Source organism: Fistularia commersonii, chromosome 25, assembly GCF_037954325.1.
Source record: "Fistularia commersonii isolate RoL2024-O1a breed Wild chromosome 25, RoL_Fcom_v1.0, whole genome shotgun sequence".
NCBI classification, from domain to species: domain Eukaryota; kingdom Metazoa; phylum Chordata; class Actinopteri; order Syngnathiformes; family Fistulariidae; genus Fistularia; species Fistularia commersonii.
This window is the reverse complement of record NC_141308.1, coordinates 3,615,713-3,638,246: the sequence shown is the minus strand read 5'-3', so window position 1 is coordinate 3,638,246 and position 22,534 is coordinate 3,615,713. Positions and strand designations below refer to the sequence as shown.

At 39.7% G+C, this 22,534-nt stretch overlaps 1 protein-coding gene across 1 annotated transcript in view; it reads left to right on the top strand.

Moving 5' to 3' along the window:
- Positions 1 to 3,551: 3,551 nt before the first annotated feature.
- The window catches only part of LOC147218869 (A-type potassium channel modulatory protein DPP6-like), a 77,823-nt gene continuing 58,840 nt past the window's right edge, over positions 3,552 to 22,534 (top strand). Inside the window, exon 1 of the mRNA XM_086171907.1 lies at positions 3,552 to 4,355. Coding sequence (XP_086028033.1) covers positions 4,164 to 4,355 — 192 coding nt within the window. The 5' untranslated portion in view covers positions 3,552 to 4,163. The remainder of the gene's footprint in view (positions 4,356 to 22,534) is intronic.

Here is a 22,534-nt window from a genome sequence, read left to right as displayed (position 1 = left end):
TCTGTTCAAATCAATTCAATTAAAATGGAATCCAATTCATTTACATCCCTCGGTCAAAGGGCAGTTTTTCAAACTAATAAGGCAGGTAAAACTGGGGCTATTTTTAATGACATGCATATTCCACTGAATGTCTGAACCTTTGAAATCAATATATCCTTTAATGCCAGATTCATATCCTATTATAAATAGGTTACACTTATAATTAAAGCCAAGAGTCAATGGAGCAGAAATCATTTATTTTAGAGCAAGAGAGAGGGAGAGATGACCGCCATTTGTTAATATTAGTAGATAAGCAAATAAATATGCAAAAACTTGAGGCTATTTAAAAAAGAAGGTACAATCATCATTGTACAGCAAAACCTTGAACTTGCATGTTTTAATTCTCTTAATGCTTATTGACTTTGCTTTAGGATTTATGGAGGGTAACACTCTAAATAAATAAAACGTCCCTTTTTTTTTCCTTCTATTCATTTTTTTTTTTTCCATGTTATATCCATGTTTTCACTTAAGATATTTTGAGAAGGGACCCTTGGTCCTTCAAGCATAACATGTGAGATCACACATGTTTAAGGTATCAGTCCCAGGTCTATGATATTTAGAAACTCCACAGTGTTTAGATACATCTTGTGTCCAGCAGCTACAATTTCAAAGCTATATTACCTACAATTTGGAAGCAGACCATGGTTAGATTTAAGGCATATTAATGCAGTAAATAGTAGTTCTCCTCAGAAAGCAATAGGTGTATATATTTTCTGTTTTAAGCCATATATTCGTGAAAGAGTTTGGAGAAAACATTAAAACTCCTGAAGGGGTTATTATGATATTAAGATATTGCATGTGTTTTGTGGGGCTGATTAAGTTTTCTCTGAGATTTCCGCAGATCCATCCATCCATCCATCCATCCATCCATCCATCCATCCATCTTCTGCCGCTTATCCCAGCCTATCCCAGCTGTCATCGGGCGAGAGGCAGGGTGCACTCTGGACCAGTTCTGGACCAGCCATTCGATCGCAGGGTCACATATACAGGCAGTCAGTCAGTCAATCACTAACTCACTTATTCGGGGTAATTTTCCCAATTTATTACAAATAACATGCTGCATGTTTTGGGGTTATGGGAGAACCTGGGAGAACCTGGAATACTGTGGGAGAACCCAGAGGAAACCCAGGCAGACATTGGGAGAACATGCAAACACCACACAGAAAGGTCCCCTTGTTGGAATCGAACCAGTTAGGCTGAGGCGAAAACCACTGCGCCACCATGCTCTCCTCCTCAGATACATCTTCCTCTCCTTTTCCTTTACGGCTTTTCCCTTCAGGGGTCACCAAAGCGAATCAACCTTCTCCATCTAACCCTATTTAATGTATCTTCCTCTCTCACTTCATATCCTCTCTCACTACATCCATAAATCTTCCCTTTGGTCTTCCTCTAAGACCTCCTGTCTGGCAGCTACAATTTCAGCATCTGTCTACCCATATATTCACTCTCCTGCTTCTGTATATGACCAAATCATCTCAATCTGGGTTCTCTGACATTATCTCCAAAAGATCCAACTTTTTTGTTCGTCTGATGGGCTCATTCCTACTTGAAATTTAATTGAAATTTCCTGTACAAGACCAAATGTTTTTTTTTTAATCTTGCTTTTGCACCAGCAGCACCAGTAGCTCCCTCTAGAGGGAATACATTTGCAAATACGTAATATTACATGCGTACATTTTACCTACAACAACTGCATGATGTTTGAAAGGAAAAGGAACGGCGTGGGCCTGTTCAGCTGGTGAATGTGCAAAAAAGAGATAGTGGGGTCAAGCTGAGCCCAGGCTTTCCAGCTCAGTCCTGAGTGGGGCATTAAAGCAGCTAAGCAATTCACAATAGCTATGCAGGAGATTCCTGTCTAACCTCATCTGTCAGCCTGTCCATCACCACTGTGAGCAAGAAGGGGTTCAGAGCTGATCCGTGACGAAGTCCAACCTCCACCTTGAACTTCTCTGTTACCCCTACAGCACATCTCACAACTGTCTCACAGCTAGCATACATGTCCTGCACCAGTTTAACATGCTTCTCTCTGCCACTCCAGACTTCCTAATACAATACCAGAGAGTTCCTCTCTTGGCTGTCCAGCTCTGGAAGCTCTCCCTTTTCTCTCACTCCTCCCTTTTCAGCCTCGACGACTTTGTCCTCTGCTCTGCCTTTGTCCTCTCGATCTTTTTTGTCATCAGAGTCATCCTACAAACCACCATCCTATGCTGTCTGGCTACACTCTCATCTACAACTTCTTTTTTCAGTCACTGATCTCTTTCAGGTTACCTCGTCTATACAAGATGTAGCCTGCCTTCGTGCTCCTACCTCTGCTCTTATAAGTTACCCTATGTTCCTGTTTCTTCTGGAAAAAGGTGTTCACTACATCCATTTCCATCCTTTTTGCAAAAGCTACCACCATCTGTCCCTCTGCGTTCCTATCCTTTATACCAAATCCGCCCATCCCTTCTTCATCCCCTCTATTGCCTGCACCAACATGCCCATTGAAGTCTGCTCCAGTTACCACTTTCTCATGTCTGGGGATATTCTGCATCACTTCATCTAGCTCTTTCCAGAATTTTTCCTTCTCCTCTAACTCACATCCCACCTGCGAGGCATGGCCACTAACAGCATTGAGCATCACACCCTAAATTTCCAGTTTCAGACTAATAAGTCTATCTGACATTCTTTTCACCTCTAGAACATTCCTCACAAACTCCTCCTTCAAGATAAATCCTACTCCGTTTCTCTTCCTGTCAGTACCATGAAAGTACAATTTCAAACCTTCTCCTCAACTTCTAGCCTTGCTACCTTTCCACCCGGTCTCCTGGACACACAGTATATCCACCTTCCTTCTCTGCATCATGTCAACCAACTCTACTTTTTCCTTTCATAGTCCTGATATTCAAAGTCCCTACTCTCAATCCCAGACTCTTGCCTTTCCTTTTCTCTCTCTGCTTCCAAACACTCCTTTCTCCTCTCCTTCGACCCACAGTAGCCCAATTTCCACCGGTTCCCTGTAGGTCACCTGTACCAATGGCAGTAGTTGTTAACCCAGGCCTCGACCAATCCAGTATGAGATTCTTAGGTTTGATTTGCATATTTGATTTTAGCACAAGTTTCACACCCAAGCACCTTCCTGCCACAACCACCTGCATTTATCAGGACTTAGGATCGGCTCAGAGAGACCCTGACCCTTACCCCCCGAAGCTGCATTGCCCTCCTCAGATACATATCTTTTTTTTAATTTATTGCAACTTGACTGACTCGTTTTTTTTAAAATAGCTGCCCTCTCTGATCGTTTACATCCAAACCTGGGCGTTAAGAGACGGTGTGAGGTCAGCCTGTCCTAATGTGGAGCGCCACAGAGCGGCACTCGAGCATCGTCCTGGGACTTGTCATTTGGGTGAGAGGAAAAAAAAAAAAAAGAACGAAACAAAAAACACACACAAAAAAAAAGCGTCAACAAATCCTAAACAATGAACGAAGAGCGTTTAGAGAATAAATGCGGGTGATGTTTGAGGAGCAGAGTGCGCGTAACAGTGGATGACAGTGGATCCTCTGCTGCCGGTCACTTCTCATGCAGAGCGCGTCTGACAGAAGCACCGCCGGGCGCTGCGTCCTTTCGCTCCGCTCCGCGTGTATGCGTGTGTGTGTGTGTGTGTGTTTGAGAGAGAGAGATAGAAATAGGGAGAGCGAGCACAGGGAGCCGGAAATATAATCGTCACCTCTCTGATTTCGCGAACAAATCGTCCGTGGGAAATCCATCTGATCGGAAACTCCGGGCTCCCGCCTCTCCGTAAAGGCGGCATCGAGGAAACAACGTGTTGTGAATACAGAAGACTGTTTGCTGTGCACTTGGACTGGGGTTTCAAAAAAAAAAAAAAAACAGGACATCACCGCGGACATATCTCCACATCACTCCACGGCTATCAAGATTTTTTTTTTTTTAAAGCTATCTGCCTTCACCTTATCTTATTTTGGCTCCATCACGGACGTGAGAACTGGCTACCTGCCATCGGGTGTCATCACCAAACCGGCAGATCCATCCCCATCCCCTCCCTCCAAACCCTCCTCCCCCCTCGGATCGGGCTTCTGTTGGTCTGACATGCTGTGAGCGGATCGGTGAGGACTGGGGCAGAGGCATGGCTTCTTTGTATCAGAGATTCACCGGGAAGATCAATACCGCCAATTCCTTCCCGCACCCACCTGAGGCCAGCCGCCTTCTCGGCGGGCAGGTTGCGGACGAGGAAAACGCAGCGAAGACCCTCCAGTCACTGGTGGACCCTAGACCTCATGTGCAGTACCGTAAGAAATGCTTGCGGGAAGATGAGGATGTAAGACACTTTTTTTTTTCTCTACTCATGTTAAGAAATTATCCAGACGTTGCCCATGTCATTCCCTAAAAAAAAACAAAAAACAAGCATGCCTGTGCACAGACAGGCCTGCAAGTTTAAATCCCTGAGGATGATAAAAACTTAAATGGTGAAGAAAGTTTATTAGTGTCGCTCTCCTCTGTGTTGTTGGAGTTTTGTCACTGTGTTGTTTTTTGTTGCATGTAATGGTATCAGCTTAAGTTACCTGTTTTTTTTTTTTTTATTTTTATTTTTGTTTCAATGATATTTCACCGGCGTGTGAAATACAGATGCAGAATGTCTGCTTGAATTGGGAGAGATTTTGCTCAGAGTTGTCTGTAGAGCTGGAGAAAATGGCACATGGCAGCAGTTTCTGGTCTCCAGCACATTCCCTTAGAGCTGGGTGCTTTTTGATGATAATTTTAACAGCTTTGATTCAGATCTGCCTCCTGGGTTGATGCGTGAGCCTTGCAAACTGAGTTTAGAGAAAGAGGAAGTCTTCCAGACTAAACACAAAATGTATTTTTTAGTAAGTTGAATTGTTTGTGAGAGACAATCCGGTGAAAAATAAATATTTCTGAGAGTCAAGAAACAATGGGGAGCCATGTTTTGCTCTGCAGCAGTGGCTTTGTCTTTTAGTTTGACATTAAGCTACATCTAGAGGTGATGAACAGTGTACAAAAAGACCAAGGTCATTTTAACCATTGTGTTGTTTTATTCATAATGTTAAGACTTTCCTTTTTTTGTGCAGGTTAGCTAATAAATACCAGAGATTTTTACAGCTTTGTGGTACCTGAACACACACATTTTGAAAGGTGCGAATGTTCCAGGTATTGTCACGGACTGTGTTTGGATTAAATGCTGCACTTAGTTTGCTGTAAACAGATTTACGCTCAACTCCAAATCTGATTTTCAGGAAACTCGGTGGAGATTATTAACGTAGGCTGATTCTTCCATTTCATTTTATATCACTTTCAGAATTGTGTTAGCTGATGTTGTTTTTTTTACTTTTTTAATTTGAGCAATTTGTCAGAAAATATGTATATGTATATACATACATAGCATTAATAGTGATCTATCTCTGCCACGATCATTGTGTATCTATCTATCTATCTATCTATCTATCTATCTATCTATCTATCTATCTATCTATCTATCTATCTATCTATCTATCCATCTATCCATCTATCTATCTATCTATCTATCTATCTATCTATCTATCTATCTATCTATCAACTATTTTTTACGTTGTTGTCAATTATTACATTATTACAATATTGTCACACATTTCTAGTACCTGTCAAAAATGATCATAGATCAGATCATAGAAATTATATATATGCTGTATAAATGATATATTTCTACCTAATAGAAGCATTAATTCCCTGTGTATGCTAGTGTTTTTCTATTTGTATTTTGACATAGTCATTTAGGATAAGGATTCAGCTTGGTCCATTGAAAATAATCATAAATGCCAATGTGTTAATCAAAATGGAATATACAAGTTGGAAGCTCTACAAGGAATTCAAGCCATACAAATTATAGAAAAGCATGACAGTGAAAAAAAGAAGACCTCAAAGATTATGGATAGAGCAACACCACCATTATGGACTGACGTTTGTGAGGTTATTTTGTTTAGGTTATTTTTCATATGCCTCATATTTTTTTTACGTGTACCTACATATAGATATTTAAAAAAAGAATAAGTCTTGACTTATTCAGATCAAGTGGTAAAACTCACTGATGTTCTTGAGGCATTAAAATTTGATATCAACGCATGATTTGGGAGTAACCCTTCAAAAACACAAGTCGCCTGCTCTACGCTTTGGTCTCATAATGGGAACAGACACCGATATTTAACTCAATTGCTGATGCCTGGCACATTGAGAATCAACAGATAAATTTTGCAACAGGCAACACACACTGACATTGCCCAGACTGTAATAGTACCTAGACTGCACAGTCAAAGTCCCCACATCAGCCATTTTCATCAATTTCCCTAAAAATGTTTCTATTCTCACTTAATGAGGTGACAAATTAGAAAACATGATTTTTTTTTCCCCCCAATTAAATCCTCAGGATTGCATTTGCAGGATTGGACTGTGACCAGAAGCTGTTTTTCTCCTGCTAGATTCGCAACACATTCATTAGGTTTGCACTGTTAACCTTGAGGTCAACTTCCATCCTGATGTCCCCACAGTGCTGGAGCATGAAATTGCCTTTTTGCCTCAAGAGATGGGGAACCCATCTCATGGAGCTCCTTTTCTACCCTGCTCCCTGTTAAAAGTTTGAGAATGGTATTGTTGCTGGACTTGGAAACACATTCCCTCATATCTATTTTCAATCCCTCACCTCCAGAGAGCTGTGTGAGGCAGCATGTTACTGCTTGCTTGTCAAAATTGGATCATTTTTTTTTGTAAACAGTTCTTTAAGTTACTAGTGTACTAGGGCTTTCATTTGGGCTTGCAAAATGCACGTGCTGCACCCTTGTCTGAAGGAAAGGTGTGTTTGGGGAAATTGATTAATTGCTGTGTTTTGTGCAAGCAATAGTGCTTTATGCCGGGTTTGAGCAGCTAAGGGGGAGCACAGAGGTTGTTCTTTGTCCTTTCCACTACCTTTTACTGGTAATAGAAACCCACAAGCTGTGTTAATTGATCTTTGTATACAAAGTTTAACAGTGAAAGTAATGACATTTTGCACCCTGACTGGTGCCTAGGGACAGATATAAGACCACAATTGACTTTCTTCACTCACAGAAAAAGCAAAGCCTTTTGTTTCTGTGTGAGTCTTTCAGTGTAATAATATAATATGACATTTGATCCACAGCTATCCCATCCAGTGTGAAGTATATCAAGTGACAAAGTAATTATTTATAGATTTTTGTATGACTGTGAACCCTGAAGGCTAAGGTTTCTGTAAGAGGATTTAACTCTAGCAGTTGTACATCAAATCGTTTTGAGGTACGTTTTTACGGCACATCACATTGCAAGGTGGCACCTAACCATACATCACTGAGGAGGGATTCAGGGAAAATGCAGCTGTGTGAAAAAGTACAAAATAGGGTGGCACATTTGTCAAGCAAAAATAGTTGTTTTCATCTCCTCCAAATTTAGATTCAAAAGACACTGACTCTGTAATGATCAAACTACAAATCCCACTAAAAATAGTTTAACTCCTTATTTATAAGTCAAACGTCTTCTATCAAATGACTTCCCATAATTCTCTCGTGGAGGTTTTTTTTATAATTATGTTTCATATCGGAGGTGAATATATGCCTCCTTAAATACTTATCACTTGAAATATCTTTTAATTTTCTACTGGAGTCGATTATGAAGGACGCCACAGGATCACAGCTATGTAAAGCATTATCCTAAACAACATTATGCCGACTTATAGATTATTAATTATCAGGAGCGTAATTTATTTTCTGTTGTTGTTACTGAAAAATACCCAATAGAGGAAATTGTTCAGTTCGATTTTGCACTGGCTATAATTAAAAACCCAAGTATTAGGACTTGGTGAAATCCTTATTTCCCAATGGGTTATTTTAATCTGATGATGAAATGCTGCCTGATGATGCATTAGTCTTTCTTCTTCTCCTGGGCTGCAGAGGTATTCATGAAAGTACTGTATGCCTCTCAGTAAGACTTTTAATGGAGAACCAACCTGCAATACGCTCCCTGAGGATAGTGATGGCATTGAGGCAGTGAGGTTACACAAACGGGGGTTGGGGAAAAAAAAAGAAAAGCTAACAGCGTGCTATTGTTCTCCCAAAGCTTCTCCTCGCTGGAGGCCATCAGCCTTTATAATGATACTATGCATGCATGCTTCAAATTGTTTGATTGATTAGCTTCAGTTCCATGATACGTGCGTGATACTACCACGATCATTTTTTTTTGTGTGTATTTATTTGATGAGAAGTGGAGTTCAGAAGGAATCATAAATTACTGTGACTGTCTGATATCAGTGTAAAATGTAATTCACATTGGATGCTACAGCCAAGGGCTGATAACACACACACACACACACACGCACGCGCACATAGACACTTGCTGCTTGTCCTCATTTGCACTTGTCTGTGCCTGACTCGGAAATACTCCAGATCAGAGAAACATAGTTTGGCCCATTTCCCAAGTCTTAGTTTAGCTCTCTGTTCTCTTTGAGGTCCAGAGCTCAGCTAAAGAAACCAGACAGAGTTTGAGTGCAGCCTGATAAAAGAATGATCCCATTATCTCTGCAGCCCGTCTCAGTGTCGGCTTCAGGTGAAGATTGTTTACTGAGGGCTGCCGCTGTTGTCATCACCAGCTGCACTGATCCAACATTTACGATAACACCCTTCAATGGTGTTTCTACATCAAGACTGTGGATGCTGCCATTCCTTCATTAGAGAAAAATATGCAGCAAATGTCTTTGACCAGATTCAGACAGGTGACAACGGGTTTGATGCTGTAAAATCTTTAGCTATCAATTGACACTGGTGACAGTACACGTAAAAAAAAAAATACTGGTGTTTGTGAAATTACTTGTTACTTGGTGCATATACTAATCAAATATCTATCTTGTCTGATGATACTTCGAGGATTCAAATTTGCGGGAAATTCCTGGGGAAATTAAACTGGCTTCAACTGATGCGCATTGTCTTATATTTCCAGTTTAACTCTAGCATTCACTAACTAGCATTTACTAACTTAGAGCTGCAAAAAAAGCTCATCTCAAACCCTCTGACCAATTTGTTTTTAAAAATTCACACTTAGGTCTTTTTGTTTGTTGCAATAATTATTCTTCCTTTTGGGGAAAATACCTCCAGAACACAAAGTGCAGCAGAGACTAATGGAGGTACCTTTAATCTAAATTAAAAAAAGAAAGAGTAATTGAAATTCTCTCTTGATAATAGCATTCAAATATTAGGGCTTTCACTGGCTTCACTCACTAGGTCCTGTGCGACAGTAACATTTAAAGACATTTCCACCTCTTCTGAGACTAAAATTGGGTGGAGACATTTTCAGTTAATCCAATCCAAGGTCTTTAAGGCCATCCTCAGGGACGGGTGCTGGTAAACATAATAATAATAGTTTATCCTTTATTAATCCCTCTTGGGGAAATTCATTCTCTGCAATTAACCCGTCACGGATGAACCATGAGGCTGCTGTCCACAAGTGCCAGGAGAGCATTTAGGGGTTCAGTGTGTTGCTCAACATCACTTTGACGAGATGGGAATTAAACTATGAATGTTCGGTTCCAAAAACGAGTGCTCTACTTCCGCGCCACGCCACCCCGAAACACCAGCATTCCAGCAATTTTTAAAAGGGGTTCCAAGGGTTCTGGTGAGCTTGAACTCAACACGTATATTATTAATCAGGGCATAAATTCTCCCTTGAATTCTGAAATTAAAAATCGAAGCTGCTAGGTGCCGTCATAACAGTTCTAAAGTATTTCTGAATATGCAAGGAATATGGCCTAAAGTATAAGGCAAAGTAATGATGATGTTAAAAAAAAAGATAACCATCAAAACCTGTTTATAAAAAACAGTCTCTAAGGGCAAGAGGTCTGTCACTCAGTGCAGCCCATCCCCTCCCTCAGGACAGCACACCATCTTCAGCAGGACCTCGTGTTCAGTGTTGCCATGGTTGCAAAGGTGGAGAGGGTGAGGCTTTGAGCTCTGGGAAGGCACACACTGTTGCTCGATAGTGGATCTGACAGCCATCTGGAGATGACACAGCTTTCGCGTTGTGTGATGCCTCTTGCAATGTCCACTGTTTGGAGCGTGACATCTTTTCTCGTCTCTTTGATTCCTGAAAAATAATCAGCCTTACACTGGAAATGAATAGACTGTCTGTTTCTTCGTCCGCTTTGTTGACGAGGGACTTCGTCACTATCGAACCAGGCATATGAGACATATCAACAGGTCATCCACCCCTTGCCCAGCACCTCAGAGCTGTGTAGACAGGCTATTTTTCATGCCTCACCTCACTTCCGTACCCCCCACCCCCCTCCGAATCCAAAAACAACGCACTGGTAGACTACTGTCTTGGACGCAATTTCAGAATTTCCCTCTTGATGATAATCTGTATTATTACACAAACAGAGGATTTATCAAGGTTTAAATAATGAATGCTTGGTCTTTCATGAACAGAGGATGCTGCAGAAGGTTCAGTCTCTCACATTCTCCGCTTAGGATGCTTTGAAGGAACATCAACAGCTATCAGTAAGGTTCCCATTTTTTTTTTTTGCATTGACCTATCTTGATTTTTCAGTCCAACATTTACTTGTGTTTTTACATTTTTACTGATTATGTTTTCAGGCTAAAAAAAAAAAAAATCACTCCTTTAGTCAGCCTTCAATTTTGTTTCTTGATTGCTGGCCCTTCTTTTGCAGAAAATTAACTTCCTGCACAGATATACTTCAGTGTAGATCTATGATCTGGGATGTTTTCTAAAAAGCTTTGTCGCTAAAAATATCATTCCTCTTAACCCCACTCATTAGCATTTTCTTTCTTCCTTTTCTTTATGTCTCAGGCTTTTAAAACCACGGAATTCTAAATGCTGTCTCCATTTGCGTTGGCACATGGGTCTCCTATGCACTCTTTTGTCACTGGAGACTCTTGTGCTCCTGTCAATGTCCCTTCACTATAGAGCACATCAATACACACCAGTGTCTCGATATGGCCGATCAGTTTCGAACAACATGTTTGCCACTGCAATGGATCATGAGAGTTGTAATAATTGGCAATAGTCTTGCCTCAATACGGTGTAAATGTTATTGGAGTTAAAGAACATACGGGTGAAGTGAGTTCACTCCAGACCCTCGCATGTTTGACGTACCCCTTTAGTTTTGTTGTTGAAGATATTAAGGGTTTTGGAACCACTGATCTAGTCAAGCGATAATACTATGTGTAAAATTTGCAGATGATTTAATAAATCTGTTCATAGCACATACATTATTTCTTTTCAGACACCTCTCATATTCCAAAGTATGTTTGCCACAATGCTCTGTTTTCTATCCCTTTGAAGACAGTCTGCATGCAATTCATTGGTTATGGATATTTAGTGTCTCTTGAGTTATAACGAATGGTAATGGTAAAAGACTAGTCATTGTTTAAACTTGGGGTCATTTAGCCATACATCATGAGCACAATGACCAGTGCTTCTATTAGATTAGATAGATATTTGTTTTCATTATGGGCCTCGATCATTTATCTCGTTTTGGATCAACCAAGGATAATATTCTATTAGAGCAAGTAAATCAATCATACAATGCACAAGTTCAAAATGGCTCTGAAATATGGTTCGCAAGTTCTGACTTCACTCTCTAGTTTACTTTTTTACATCATGTCGCGGTCATTTGGTACAAGGTTCATCCATGCAGATCAAGCTCTCATACATAAGGAAGATCAAAATGAAATCTCATTGGTCACTTAGAATTGTATGTTACTGTATATTAACCAACCAGGATTTGCTTTGCAGGAGCACTTAATGAAAGCAAACACCTCATTAAGAGCCTCTCTCAACAGCAAATAGAGATTAGTTTAAGCTGCCTCTGATATTACAACCAAGCTGCCTGTGCCACAGAAAGTAAACACAAGCAGACCTGAACGGCATACGTTTTAAAGACTGAAATCATCTTTCCTTATGCAATTTCTTGCTGTTTCATGCAATGTTTTTGTAAGCCCATCACACTCCTTCAAAGAATGTTGCTTTTCGGCATTTTTGCATCATCATAGCCTTCGGGTCAGTTTTAATCTTTGCTCCTTTCATGTCAGGACAGAAACACTGATGGTACTATTTCTGAGCAGTTTAGCCGACCATTGGTCTCACTAGTTAACTCCAAAGCTACAGCAACAGATTTTGTTAGATTTATTTTTGTTTTTCTACCTTGTTGCTTTTCTAGTCCTCATTATCCATTTCAAAAAGCCAGTACTCATTTGTTTACTCCCTGCTCACTCTCTGACATTACATGGACAGCTCCACATGAAGTCAAGGGTGGGTGGATGTCTATGATTGTAACGCTGCACCTGTTACCTATTCATCATTTTTTTCACCAATCAGATTAGCCTCTCCATCATCAAGTCAGGTGCTGCCCCAGCAGGTCAATTTATTTCCCCACAATTTGTTTTCTATTTTGCTTAAATGAGTGGCCCAGTGACCCATTAACAGGGATCGCCCTTGTGGATTTTGCTAGAACAGGTGGCCATAGTGAGTCTGTATTGTCACTGGGGCGGCTGGAGTTCAGCTGGCAGAGTGAATGTCCCACCAATCAGAAGAGTGGTGGTTTAATTCCGGGTTCCTCCCGTTTGCATGTCGGGGTGTCCTTCGTCAACCCCAAGTCCCTCACAATAGCCGGTATAGCAAGGCATGTACGGCGTGTGTGGGTGTGTGTCCGAATGGGTGAATGCTAAACCTTGTATTAACGTAAAACTCCCCGAAACAAGGAGTGAAAGCGCTCTGTAGGTTGAGACCATTTACCCATGCAGGACCGAACTAATCAGTTTTCACTTTTGATGCTTTTGGTCAAAAGGACTGCAAGTCATCAAAAACAGATATTCCATCGGTACTGCTTTTAAATTTATATAACATCTCTAGATAATTATTTACTTAGGTGCAGTGGTTGGCACTTCTGGCTAATGGCAATGAGGTCCCTGGTTCAATTCTGACAGGAGTCCTTCTCTGTAAGAGGCTTGCATGTTCTCCCAGATCTCTGTGGGCTTCCTTCAGGTTCTCCAGTTTCCTCTCACACTCCAAAAACATGCAGTAAGTTCACTGGAGACCCTAAATTGCCCCTATGAATGAAGGAGTGAATGGTTGTAAGTCTCTGTATTTGGCCCTGTGATCAACTGGTGACTGTTCCAGGGTGTATTCTGCCTCTTACCCAGTGACAGCTAAATAAAAAACCAATGAATGAATATTTAGTTAACCATCCCCTTCCATTTGTTCTTTTACTTACTAACTACAGAACAACCAAAACCTCCAAGGACAAGGAAGAGGATATCCTCTTTCACGTACAGCCCCCGAGATCGACTTCAGATATTTATAATTCACAGAATCACAAATTAGAAATTCGAAAAGTCAAAGCTTGAGCTGTCAAACTCTGGCTGAGTTATTACAGAATGACCTTCAAGCATCATGGTAAGCAGCCAGATGATTTTTTTGCCATGATGAACAGAGCCACTGTCTGGTTCCTGTCCTGCTGCCAATCTCTCCTGCATCTTTGAAGTGCAATACAAAATATTCAAGTAAAAGTAAAAATCAGAATGAAATTAAGGAAAATAAATGTATTTCTTCTTCGAAGCTTGCTTGCCAGCCACCTTGCAGTTTGCAAATATATCCCCTGCAGCATTATATTAGTATAAATATATATACTAATATATCCCCTCTAACACGGTTTCATTTGAATACAATATGTGGTCTCATATTGCAGCAATCCTATTTTTTGTGTTGACTGTACTATTGCTCTAACAATTGCTATGGTGCGCTCAGCTCAAATTTCTCCAATGGAGGTAGTGCACGTCCGTCTTCAAATCAAACAATCCAGCACAAGGACGAGTCCCATGTACCTGCCAACTCCTGGTGGTATTCATAAAATTTTCAAAATATGCTCTCACTGAATTACATCCTTGCCCAATTCACAGTTTTAGGTACAATGCAAGAAATTAATATGGGAAGTGGTATGTCTCACATTGTGCTTCTAATGTTTTTAAATGTAATATGAAAATCACTGAAAATGCTACATTTTAATGAGTTTAAACATCGTTCCAAAGACCAAAATGAACTATAAATGGCTTCTATAATACAGATTCAGTTGATCTCACTATCAATTTTGGCAAAGCCAAATGCCCTTCCAGCAACGAACACGCAAACATTTAAGCACCTGACAAACTGTCTCTAATGGAAGCCAAGCAGTTGTCACAGTTGACACCAACTCAAAATCCAAGGTGAGGAAATAATATGAACTCTTCCTCATTTTGGAAATATTCATCAGGCAATGACAATAACTTAGGCGCTGCTCTGATCAGAGGACAGTCCAACAAACATCCTCCAGAGAGAGGAAAGATCAAGCTCCAATAATCTAGAGGATGCTGGCACAAAAAGCTACATTTTAGCACCCAGAAGCCAATTTATCCTCCAGAATATTTGATCTATTTAAGTGACTATAAGCAGCGCACAAGACTGTGCTTCTTCTTGTTTTCTTCTAATTATATTCACATCTTCTTTTCCCCTCAGAGGCAAAACTCTAAAAAACAAAAAGCAAAAGTCCAATCAAAAAAGGAAATATCCAGAGGACTTTCATTAATAATGGAGACTGAACTTTAAAGAAAGTGAAGGAAATTTCTTCAACATAATTTCTGTCAGCTAGAATTGGATCAGCAGGGCTAGAGCTGTTTCTCCTGAGTCCTCTCACAATCTTTTTCCACGGCTGAGACCAGGCAGAGGTAATCTTTTGTGTCACGCAAGCAGATTCTCTTATCAACCCTGCCATGATACGGCGGAGACACACCCCTGGGAGACACACATACGCAGCCACGTAAACACACAATTTCACTAGACACAGTCTAACGGAAGCAAGGCGGCGCTTCAATGTCAACAGGGTTGTCGTAAATCCTGGAGGGAGGCGGAAGCAGACACAACAAGTTTGCTTTCTTATATTTGGAACAGCAGTGTCAGAGGGGAAGCAGTGTTGTTTGTGTTACATGTTTACCTTTATCTCCCATATCGTTTGCTCTTCCTCATTGAGAAACAGTAACAGGGAGTTCAAGGAATTTAACTATTTAATATTGTTCGATGAATAAGTGATGTGCATTTGTGATATTGAAATAATGCTTTTGCTCTTTGCTCCATGGAAAGTATCAGAAGAAAGACTGACATGTTTTATGTGAAGTACATTTCTTGCATTACTCACTCAATATATACATTTTGGAAATCCTGATTTTTGAGGCCTGCATCTATTCGTGGCCTATCATGAAAAATAATTAATTCCACAACAGAAGGATTTGTTTATGACTGCTTTTAGGTCGATAAAAATCAGTTTGTTAGTATCATTACCACTTACCTTACCTGATTTGTAATGTGTTTGTAATGTGTTTTCAGAACGTCATTTGCTACTTTTCAAAAATACGTTAAGAGAAAAGGCAGCTCTAGTTAATAATGAATGACAACAATTAATTGAAATACATGTAGGACAATGTATGAATGTAATGCAATAATAAATTCAATGCAGGAACTGCTAATGAATATTGACATCAAACAGATATCCATAGCTCTTGAAACAAAACTTTTTAATGGAAAGAAGTTTTATAAATGCAATTATAAAGGTCAGTTGTGTTCGCTCCTCTCACCAAAATAGTACCACGACTTATCAGGCCCTTTCTCGCCCCAAGCTCTGGTTTGGTTTTCAAATGAATAACGCATGAGATTGGTTTTCATGCTGCATCCTCTACACGGTTTGTCAGCATACAAGTGCGGCTAGAAGTGACAAGAATTTTGTCCCTCTGGCCATGAAGGTAGGTTTGTGCTCTGTTGTGAGAAGGCTCTGTACTGTAAGCTCCAGCTTGGTGTAACAGGATGTGTGCTACATCTGAGGACATGGTGTGTGTGTTTGTGTGTTTGTGTGTGTGTGCCTGCCTGTATGTGACAGTGCTTCAAGCTTTTTGCTTTCTTCCTTTCCATAGGCTCATGCTGGACATGTTAGCTTATTCATTTGGATCACATCTGGAGCAATAGTTTTTTTCTTTGCAACCTGACATCTCCAGTCAGTATTTTCCGTTGCTCCTCTATGTCAGGAGGCTGAATGACATGCTGAGCTTTCGGGAAAGAGTGGAAGATTGCTTTTCGCTGAGCTAGGAGTTGAGCGCCAACTTGTGCGATGATGTTTATGTGTGGAGTTCACTTGGAGCAGAAGCAAGATAGGTCAAGTAATAATCCTTCGGTTCGGATGAAGTGGAGGAAGCAGGGAATGTTATCGAGTAATTTGCTTGTCCATGTGTGGCAGCCTGTCAGTCCAACAAGAGACAAGAAAAGTGAAATGATATGATTGATGTTTCTCCCCTCTGCAGACCAACTGGTGCATCATGGGAATATTTGGACTTTATTACTGGATATGTCTCAGAGGAGATCATGGTTTACTAGCATTATGACTTTTGTTGAGACAGACATGTAAGAAAGGGCCTTTTTTTTATCGTTGTCAGCTAGATATCCCAAAACTTATAATGGATGTCTGGATTGTTTTTTGGCCAACTTGAGGGCTCAGCCCCACTGAGAGTTGATTTGATCTTCCTAGTACTCTTTAAAATCTAATTCTGAATTTTTTGAAAAACTTGACAAGTCACATCTAGCAGCTGCTGAAAAGACCAGATGAATTGTTGAGGAAAGATATGGTTATTTCACAATAAAAACAGGTTTTATTGGGATGATATTTAAAAATGTAATATATTTTCTTGCCCTTGACCAATTGTAAGGCATTCCTAACAGCAGTTTCCAGTCCGCCTTTGTCGTCAGCCCTGCTCACAGAACAATTGGCAGGATCCTATCAAAGGATCTGAAAGAATTCACACGACAGCCCTCTACGGAAGCCATCCAAGTGATATTTTTCAATTTTAAAATACATTCACGTTGTAATTTTATTATCCAGTTGATTAAAGCTGCGGGCGGGACGGCGGCGCAGTGGTTAGCGCTCCTGCCTCAAAGTGGACCTTTCTGTGTTGAGTTTGCATGTTCTCCCCCGTGTCTGCTTGGGTATCCTCCGGGTTCTTCGGTTTCGTCCCACAGTCCAAAAACATACAGCGAGATAATTGGGAAAAAAAATGGGGAAATTTCCAAAATGAGAGAGTGAGTGAATGTCTGTCTGTATATGTAGCCCTGTGATTGACTGGCAACCCGTCCAGGGTGTACCCAGCTTCTTGCCCAATGACGGCTGGGGTCGTCTCCAGCACCCCTCGCCACCCTGAGTGCAGGATGAGCGGCAGACGATGGATGGATGATCAAATAACTACTGTTTAGTCTCTAGTGGCATCTAGTGCTGATGGTACAGATTACATCCTCATCCTTTCAAACAGTAAGAGAGAGTAGAGTGGCCTGCAGGGTTACTACTGAGTAATCTTATATTTGTCAAGAAGTACTAGTGCCTCACAGAACATATACAAATACATAAAAATGAAAAGGACATACACTTGCTAAGAATTAGTCAAAGTAAAACTAACTGAATGTCCCACTAGAGATTGTGTTGTTAGCTAATGAGCATGTTGAGTTTCTTTTTTGAGCGGATTATGCATTAATTTACCCATGTGGTAACTCAGTGCCATTCATGATCATATACCTGAGATTAGTTGCGATTGTGCTTTGGTCTACTCTTCAACTACCAATGAGCATCTTTGCTGCAGGGCTGCAGGGTCAAATTAGAAGAGAGAGAAGAAATCACTGAGAATGTCATCATAGATATTTTATTTGTGTTTTGATTCATGAGCCATTTGCAGAGGAAAATATTCACATCTCCATCACACACTGTCACACTTGAAATGTCACACCCGATATTCTTTTAAGCATGGAGGGCACAGGTAGTGTGCACATTTAGTAGTTAGTAAGTTACAAGTATTGACTTCAGCATGTCCTAGTTGTTCACACCTCAGCCTGCATCAATCCAGGACCCTGCATGAACAGCAGTTTTATCAACCCCAGAAAGGAGGTGTTGTGTTAAATTGCTACCGAGAGAAAAGGAGTTGCGGGAGAGAGTAAACAATCGTAGCTAAAAAGCACCATTAAGTGGCCTGGCTCTGTTTGTTGTGTGTAATGCTGATGTGTGCTGAACAACAAGATGTAGCTAATGTAGGTGCAGGTAAGTGGCTCAGTGCTGATTGTTGGGAAGAAGCTGTGTGCTTTAACTTTAGCCCTCACACTCATTTAAAGTTGTATTTCAGAGATGAGTGTGGCTGTCAGCATCTGTTGAGTATCTGTTTTATCCTTCGAGGTTTTAGTGTCACCTCTGCTGCTGTGACGATCCTGAGGTGTATATTGTATTGTGTATTGTGTATATATTTTCCAAAAGCATTGCTTGAAAAACCACATGGCAACACGTATATGAACATCATTTTGCCTACTAACACAAACACACACAGAGACACCCTTCACTTTAATGTTTAGAATTCATCCTGAAATGCTGACTGTGGGATTATTTTCACCAAGAGCAGGGGTGTGTCTGCTTTATGAGCAGGCTGCTGTTATTCAGCATCGCTCTGTGTATCCTCATCCATCCCCCACTCACTCCCTCCAACTCTTGACACACCATATGCACCCACTCCTCCACCATGAAAGCACGAAAGTTATCCCGAGTGGAGAAACTATGGAAGGTGAGTGCCAGTTCTGTTTGATTTGTTGTATGTTTGCAGAGTGAAGCATATGAATTATTCTTTCTAGCCTTTTATTTCACGTGTTTTTGAATAGTTGAACGACATTTTTGAGACAAATTAAAAGCTTTGTCTCAAAGTTCTTGATGTGTTTAGCACTCAAAGAGTCAGCTAGGCACAATAACATAACAGACATTTTACCGAGAGCTTGTTTCAAAACAGTTGCAATATTTGCCTTACTATATATGATAACTTGCTTGTCGGTAAATCTGAGAAAAAGGCCCTCCCTGTGGATGGCGCTGACCAACTTAATGTATTATGCAGAGAAGTTACTGCTGCGCTTTAGTTTACACAAAGTAATTTGCAATTCATTTCATAAACCTTATGATGATTTGAGAGCATCATAAATTTAAATGGATTCATGTCATATCCTTCCTTATTATGATACAGAAACCGATTGCAAATGTATTTTTTCTCTTCTGGCTGTCTTGCTTAAAATTGCGCAGTGAAATAAAAAACAAAACAAAACAAAACAAATTACCTAACCTAGCAAAATACCTATCAGACCGAGGGTTGAAACAATGTACTTCCCTTATAGATGATTATTATAAGTCAGCAATGGCTGCACTGTAATGCGGCACTATCATCCCATCTCATTATGCACTAAAAGCTTTTTTTTTACCAAGATTTATATTTTATAACACCCCATTACAAAGAGAAAGAACTCATATTTAGAATGAAACAGCTGTTAATTGGTTGAATTGCATAATTATATTTGTACTGGCAAGCTCTCAAAGTGTTATTGATTCTGTGATTTAAGAAAAACTACTCTTCACAAAAAATTATTTTGGGTTTATACCACAGTTTGCTGTGTCCTAGTTGCTTTGACATTTCAGTTTGTTGTTTGTCAGAGCTAGATGCAATAAGATAGACTTAACTCTGGTTTGGGATGTTCCAAAAGGGGCCGAATGTGAGCCAAAATGTGACGAGTTATGTTAATGTGTTAAAAGGAATGTTAAAGATTGTCCACTTGACTGAATAGAGGGGATCATGCCATTCATGGTTATAACTATGATAAGCCTTTCACCTACAAAAAAAAGACAGGAGACAGCCTTGGGAATAATGCCTGCATCCATAAAGATATTGGTATGTTTTTTTTTTGGAAAACAGAATCCATCTTGGCTGAAATCAGCTGTTGGAAGTCCCGGATATTTTGTAAACCAAATGGCTGAGTCTGGCTTATCATCTCCAGATACAGAACGACTGATAGGAAATGTTGTGATGTACCAAATAATCAAAAAATGCTGAAACAAACTCATCACAATATGTTTGCTTCACATTATGATGCCTGCCCTTTGATTCCAATCCTTAAGAAATCTACCCAATTATTATTATCGGGCAGAATTTAGCCAGGTGTTCAGCATTTCCCTTGTGAAAACAAAAAATCCACAGTGATGTGCTGTTCGCAAAAAATATCAACATTGCAGAGAACATTTGACTGAAAAAACAGGCTGCCAGCCTGAAGCATGAAAATATACTGTATATTTAATATGTTTAAAAAAATGCCATCACTAACATGGCTCCTTTAAGGGCCAGTCAGGCGAATATTTTTAAGTTGATGATATCACGTAGTCACACAGGCGCTACAAATAAGTTACTGTATGGCTTTGATAGACTTCAGCCTTGATCCAGAAATATGCACACGCTTTGAAATGATGGGGGTTTTACACAAGACTTTCAAAACTCAATCCATATCACCCAAGAGACCAGCTATAATGGAGAGTTGACAGTTTGTGAGCTGTCACATTATTGTCATTTTCCTTTCAAAGGCATCACTCCCACTATCTGTATTCTTGCCACCATCACTTCTGCTTATAATCAAAATGGGCACACTAACAGATGCTCAGGATCATAGAAGTCATTAAAAGGTTCATTCTTTGGAAAATATTTTATGTAAAATAAGTACCCCATGTAGAAATAGATCTGATATATAGGGTTTTTTTTTGCAACATGGTGAAGTGGTCAGTTTTTCTTAATGTTTTAGCTTCTTGACCCAGCCTGAAATATCCTAGAAATAGGCTCAAAAGTCATTAAAAGGTATCTATATTCTGATTAACTGCATCCCGATGGTGTATTGGGCAACATTTCAATATACAATATTGATCAAAAATTTCAGAAACATTAATTGATTAGCTGTTTTTCTTTTTTTTTTCATTTTCAGAAAACATTTGCATTGTTACCAATATATTCCGTTTAAATACATGATGGGTCCATTTTTTTACTTAGTCAATTCTAGCTTTCATATTGCAGATTTTGTTTCATAGTAATTAAGTTATTTTGTAGAGGGGAGATATGTTTCTCGGGCATTTCATTTGTTTATGTCTTTCATAACATAAATCATGTAAAGAATAGGATTATGATTTTATGAGCCCCTGGCAGACTGTTAAGTGTCTTATTTAGAGGCTGAATTAGTAATAGACAGCAATTGAGGGAGTAATTAAACATAAACTGGATTGTAATCTTTTTGTTTCGGGGTGAGGCGGGGTGGGGTGGGGGTTTTTGATGAGGAGAAGCCTGATGAAGAAAACCTTATTAGACCCACACTGAATGGGTAACGAGAGACACAGTTCTTTCAAATGGTTCTAATACGCTTTTAATGACTCCTGTTGTGTGTGTTTCGTCGTCCTGTAGAAGAATTGTGCAGTAGAGGATTATTTGTTAATTATCTAGCGCTTGCATAAAGTTCATTATCATTTCCTCTTGGCCCCCTGATTTACATTTTTACATTTGTGTCTTTTGTTAATTGAACAATTCATAACATCGGGCTTTTGATACATCTCACACATTGCTTAGATTTCCTTGTCTATCACCCTTGTTGCTTTAACTTTACCTGCCCCATTTTGCCTTGCATCTTATCCAAATTCAGTGCTGAGTTTGAACTTTTCCTCCTTTTTTCCCTCCTCACTTTATGACCCTCTTGTACGCTCCTGATGAGCACACATAACATTCACGAGGCTCTTAAGTCGCTTTTACGAGGACTGGCTCAGCAGATAGGCTTAAACTCTAGACACAAGTGCTGACTCACCGTACCTTAGTCTTATTTGTCTAAATGCCAGCTGTACGTAATGAAAATCTTTACTGCTTCCTTGTTGACATGATTTTTATGGTGGTGTGCTTTATCTGACTTGTATCCAGCACATATATCTGCTCCTAACTCCTGTTTCTTATAGTTGTTTAGATCATCGGTTGCATCAAGATGCCTTTTGGGTGTTATTCACACCAATCCTTAAAATAAAGGTTGATGGAATTAAATTATGAGAGATATTGAGTTTTTTTATAAAATGTTTCGCATATCAACCTTTAATTACTTTAAATATTTAAAACTTTCCTCATAGAAAGACCTGTCACTGTTGAACTTTGTGTTCCTTTTGACAATGAAACCCTTTGATTGGTGATTTATTGGATATTTAGTTTTCTCAGTATTTGGTTAAAAATACAAAGGATTCCAGATTTTAGTAGCTCAAGGTTCCAACAATCTTGCACTGAGGAGTTCAAATTTATAGGATTTTTTTTTTTTAATGGACAAGAAAGTGGGAATTATGAGAAATGAACACCGTATGAATAATCCACATTGTGTACGTAAGCATCAACAAGACAAAGAAATGTAAAAACAAGAAAAAAAAATGCATTCGTAATGTCTGGGTATAATGAAAAAGTAGAGGTTTCATCTTTGCTTTGGCTTTCTTTTTTCCCAAAAAGTCACATTTCTATGAATAATTCTTGAACATCGTGAAATTTCATAATCGTTCCTAACACACATCAATGTGATGGA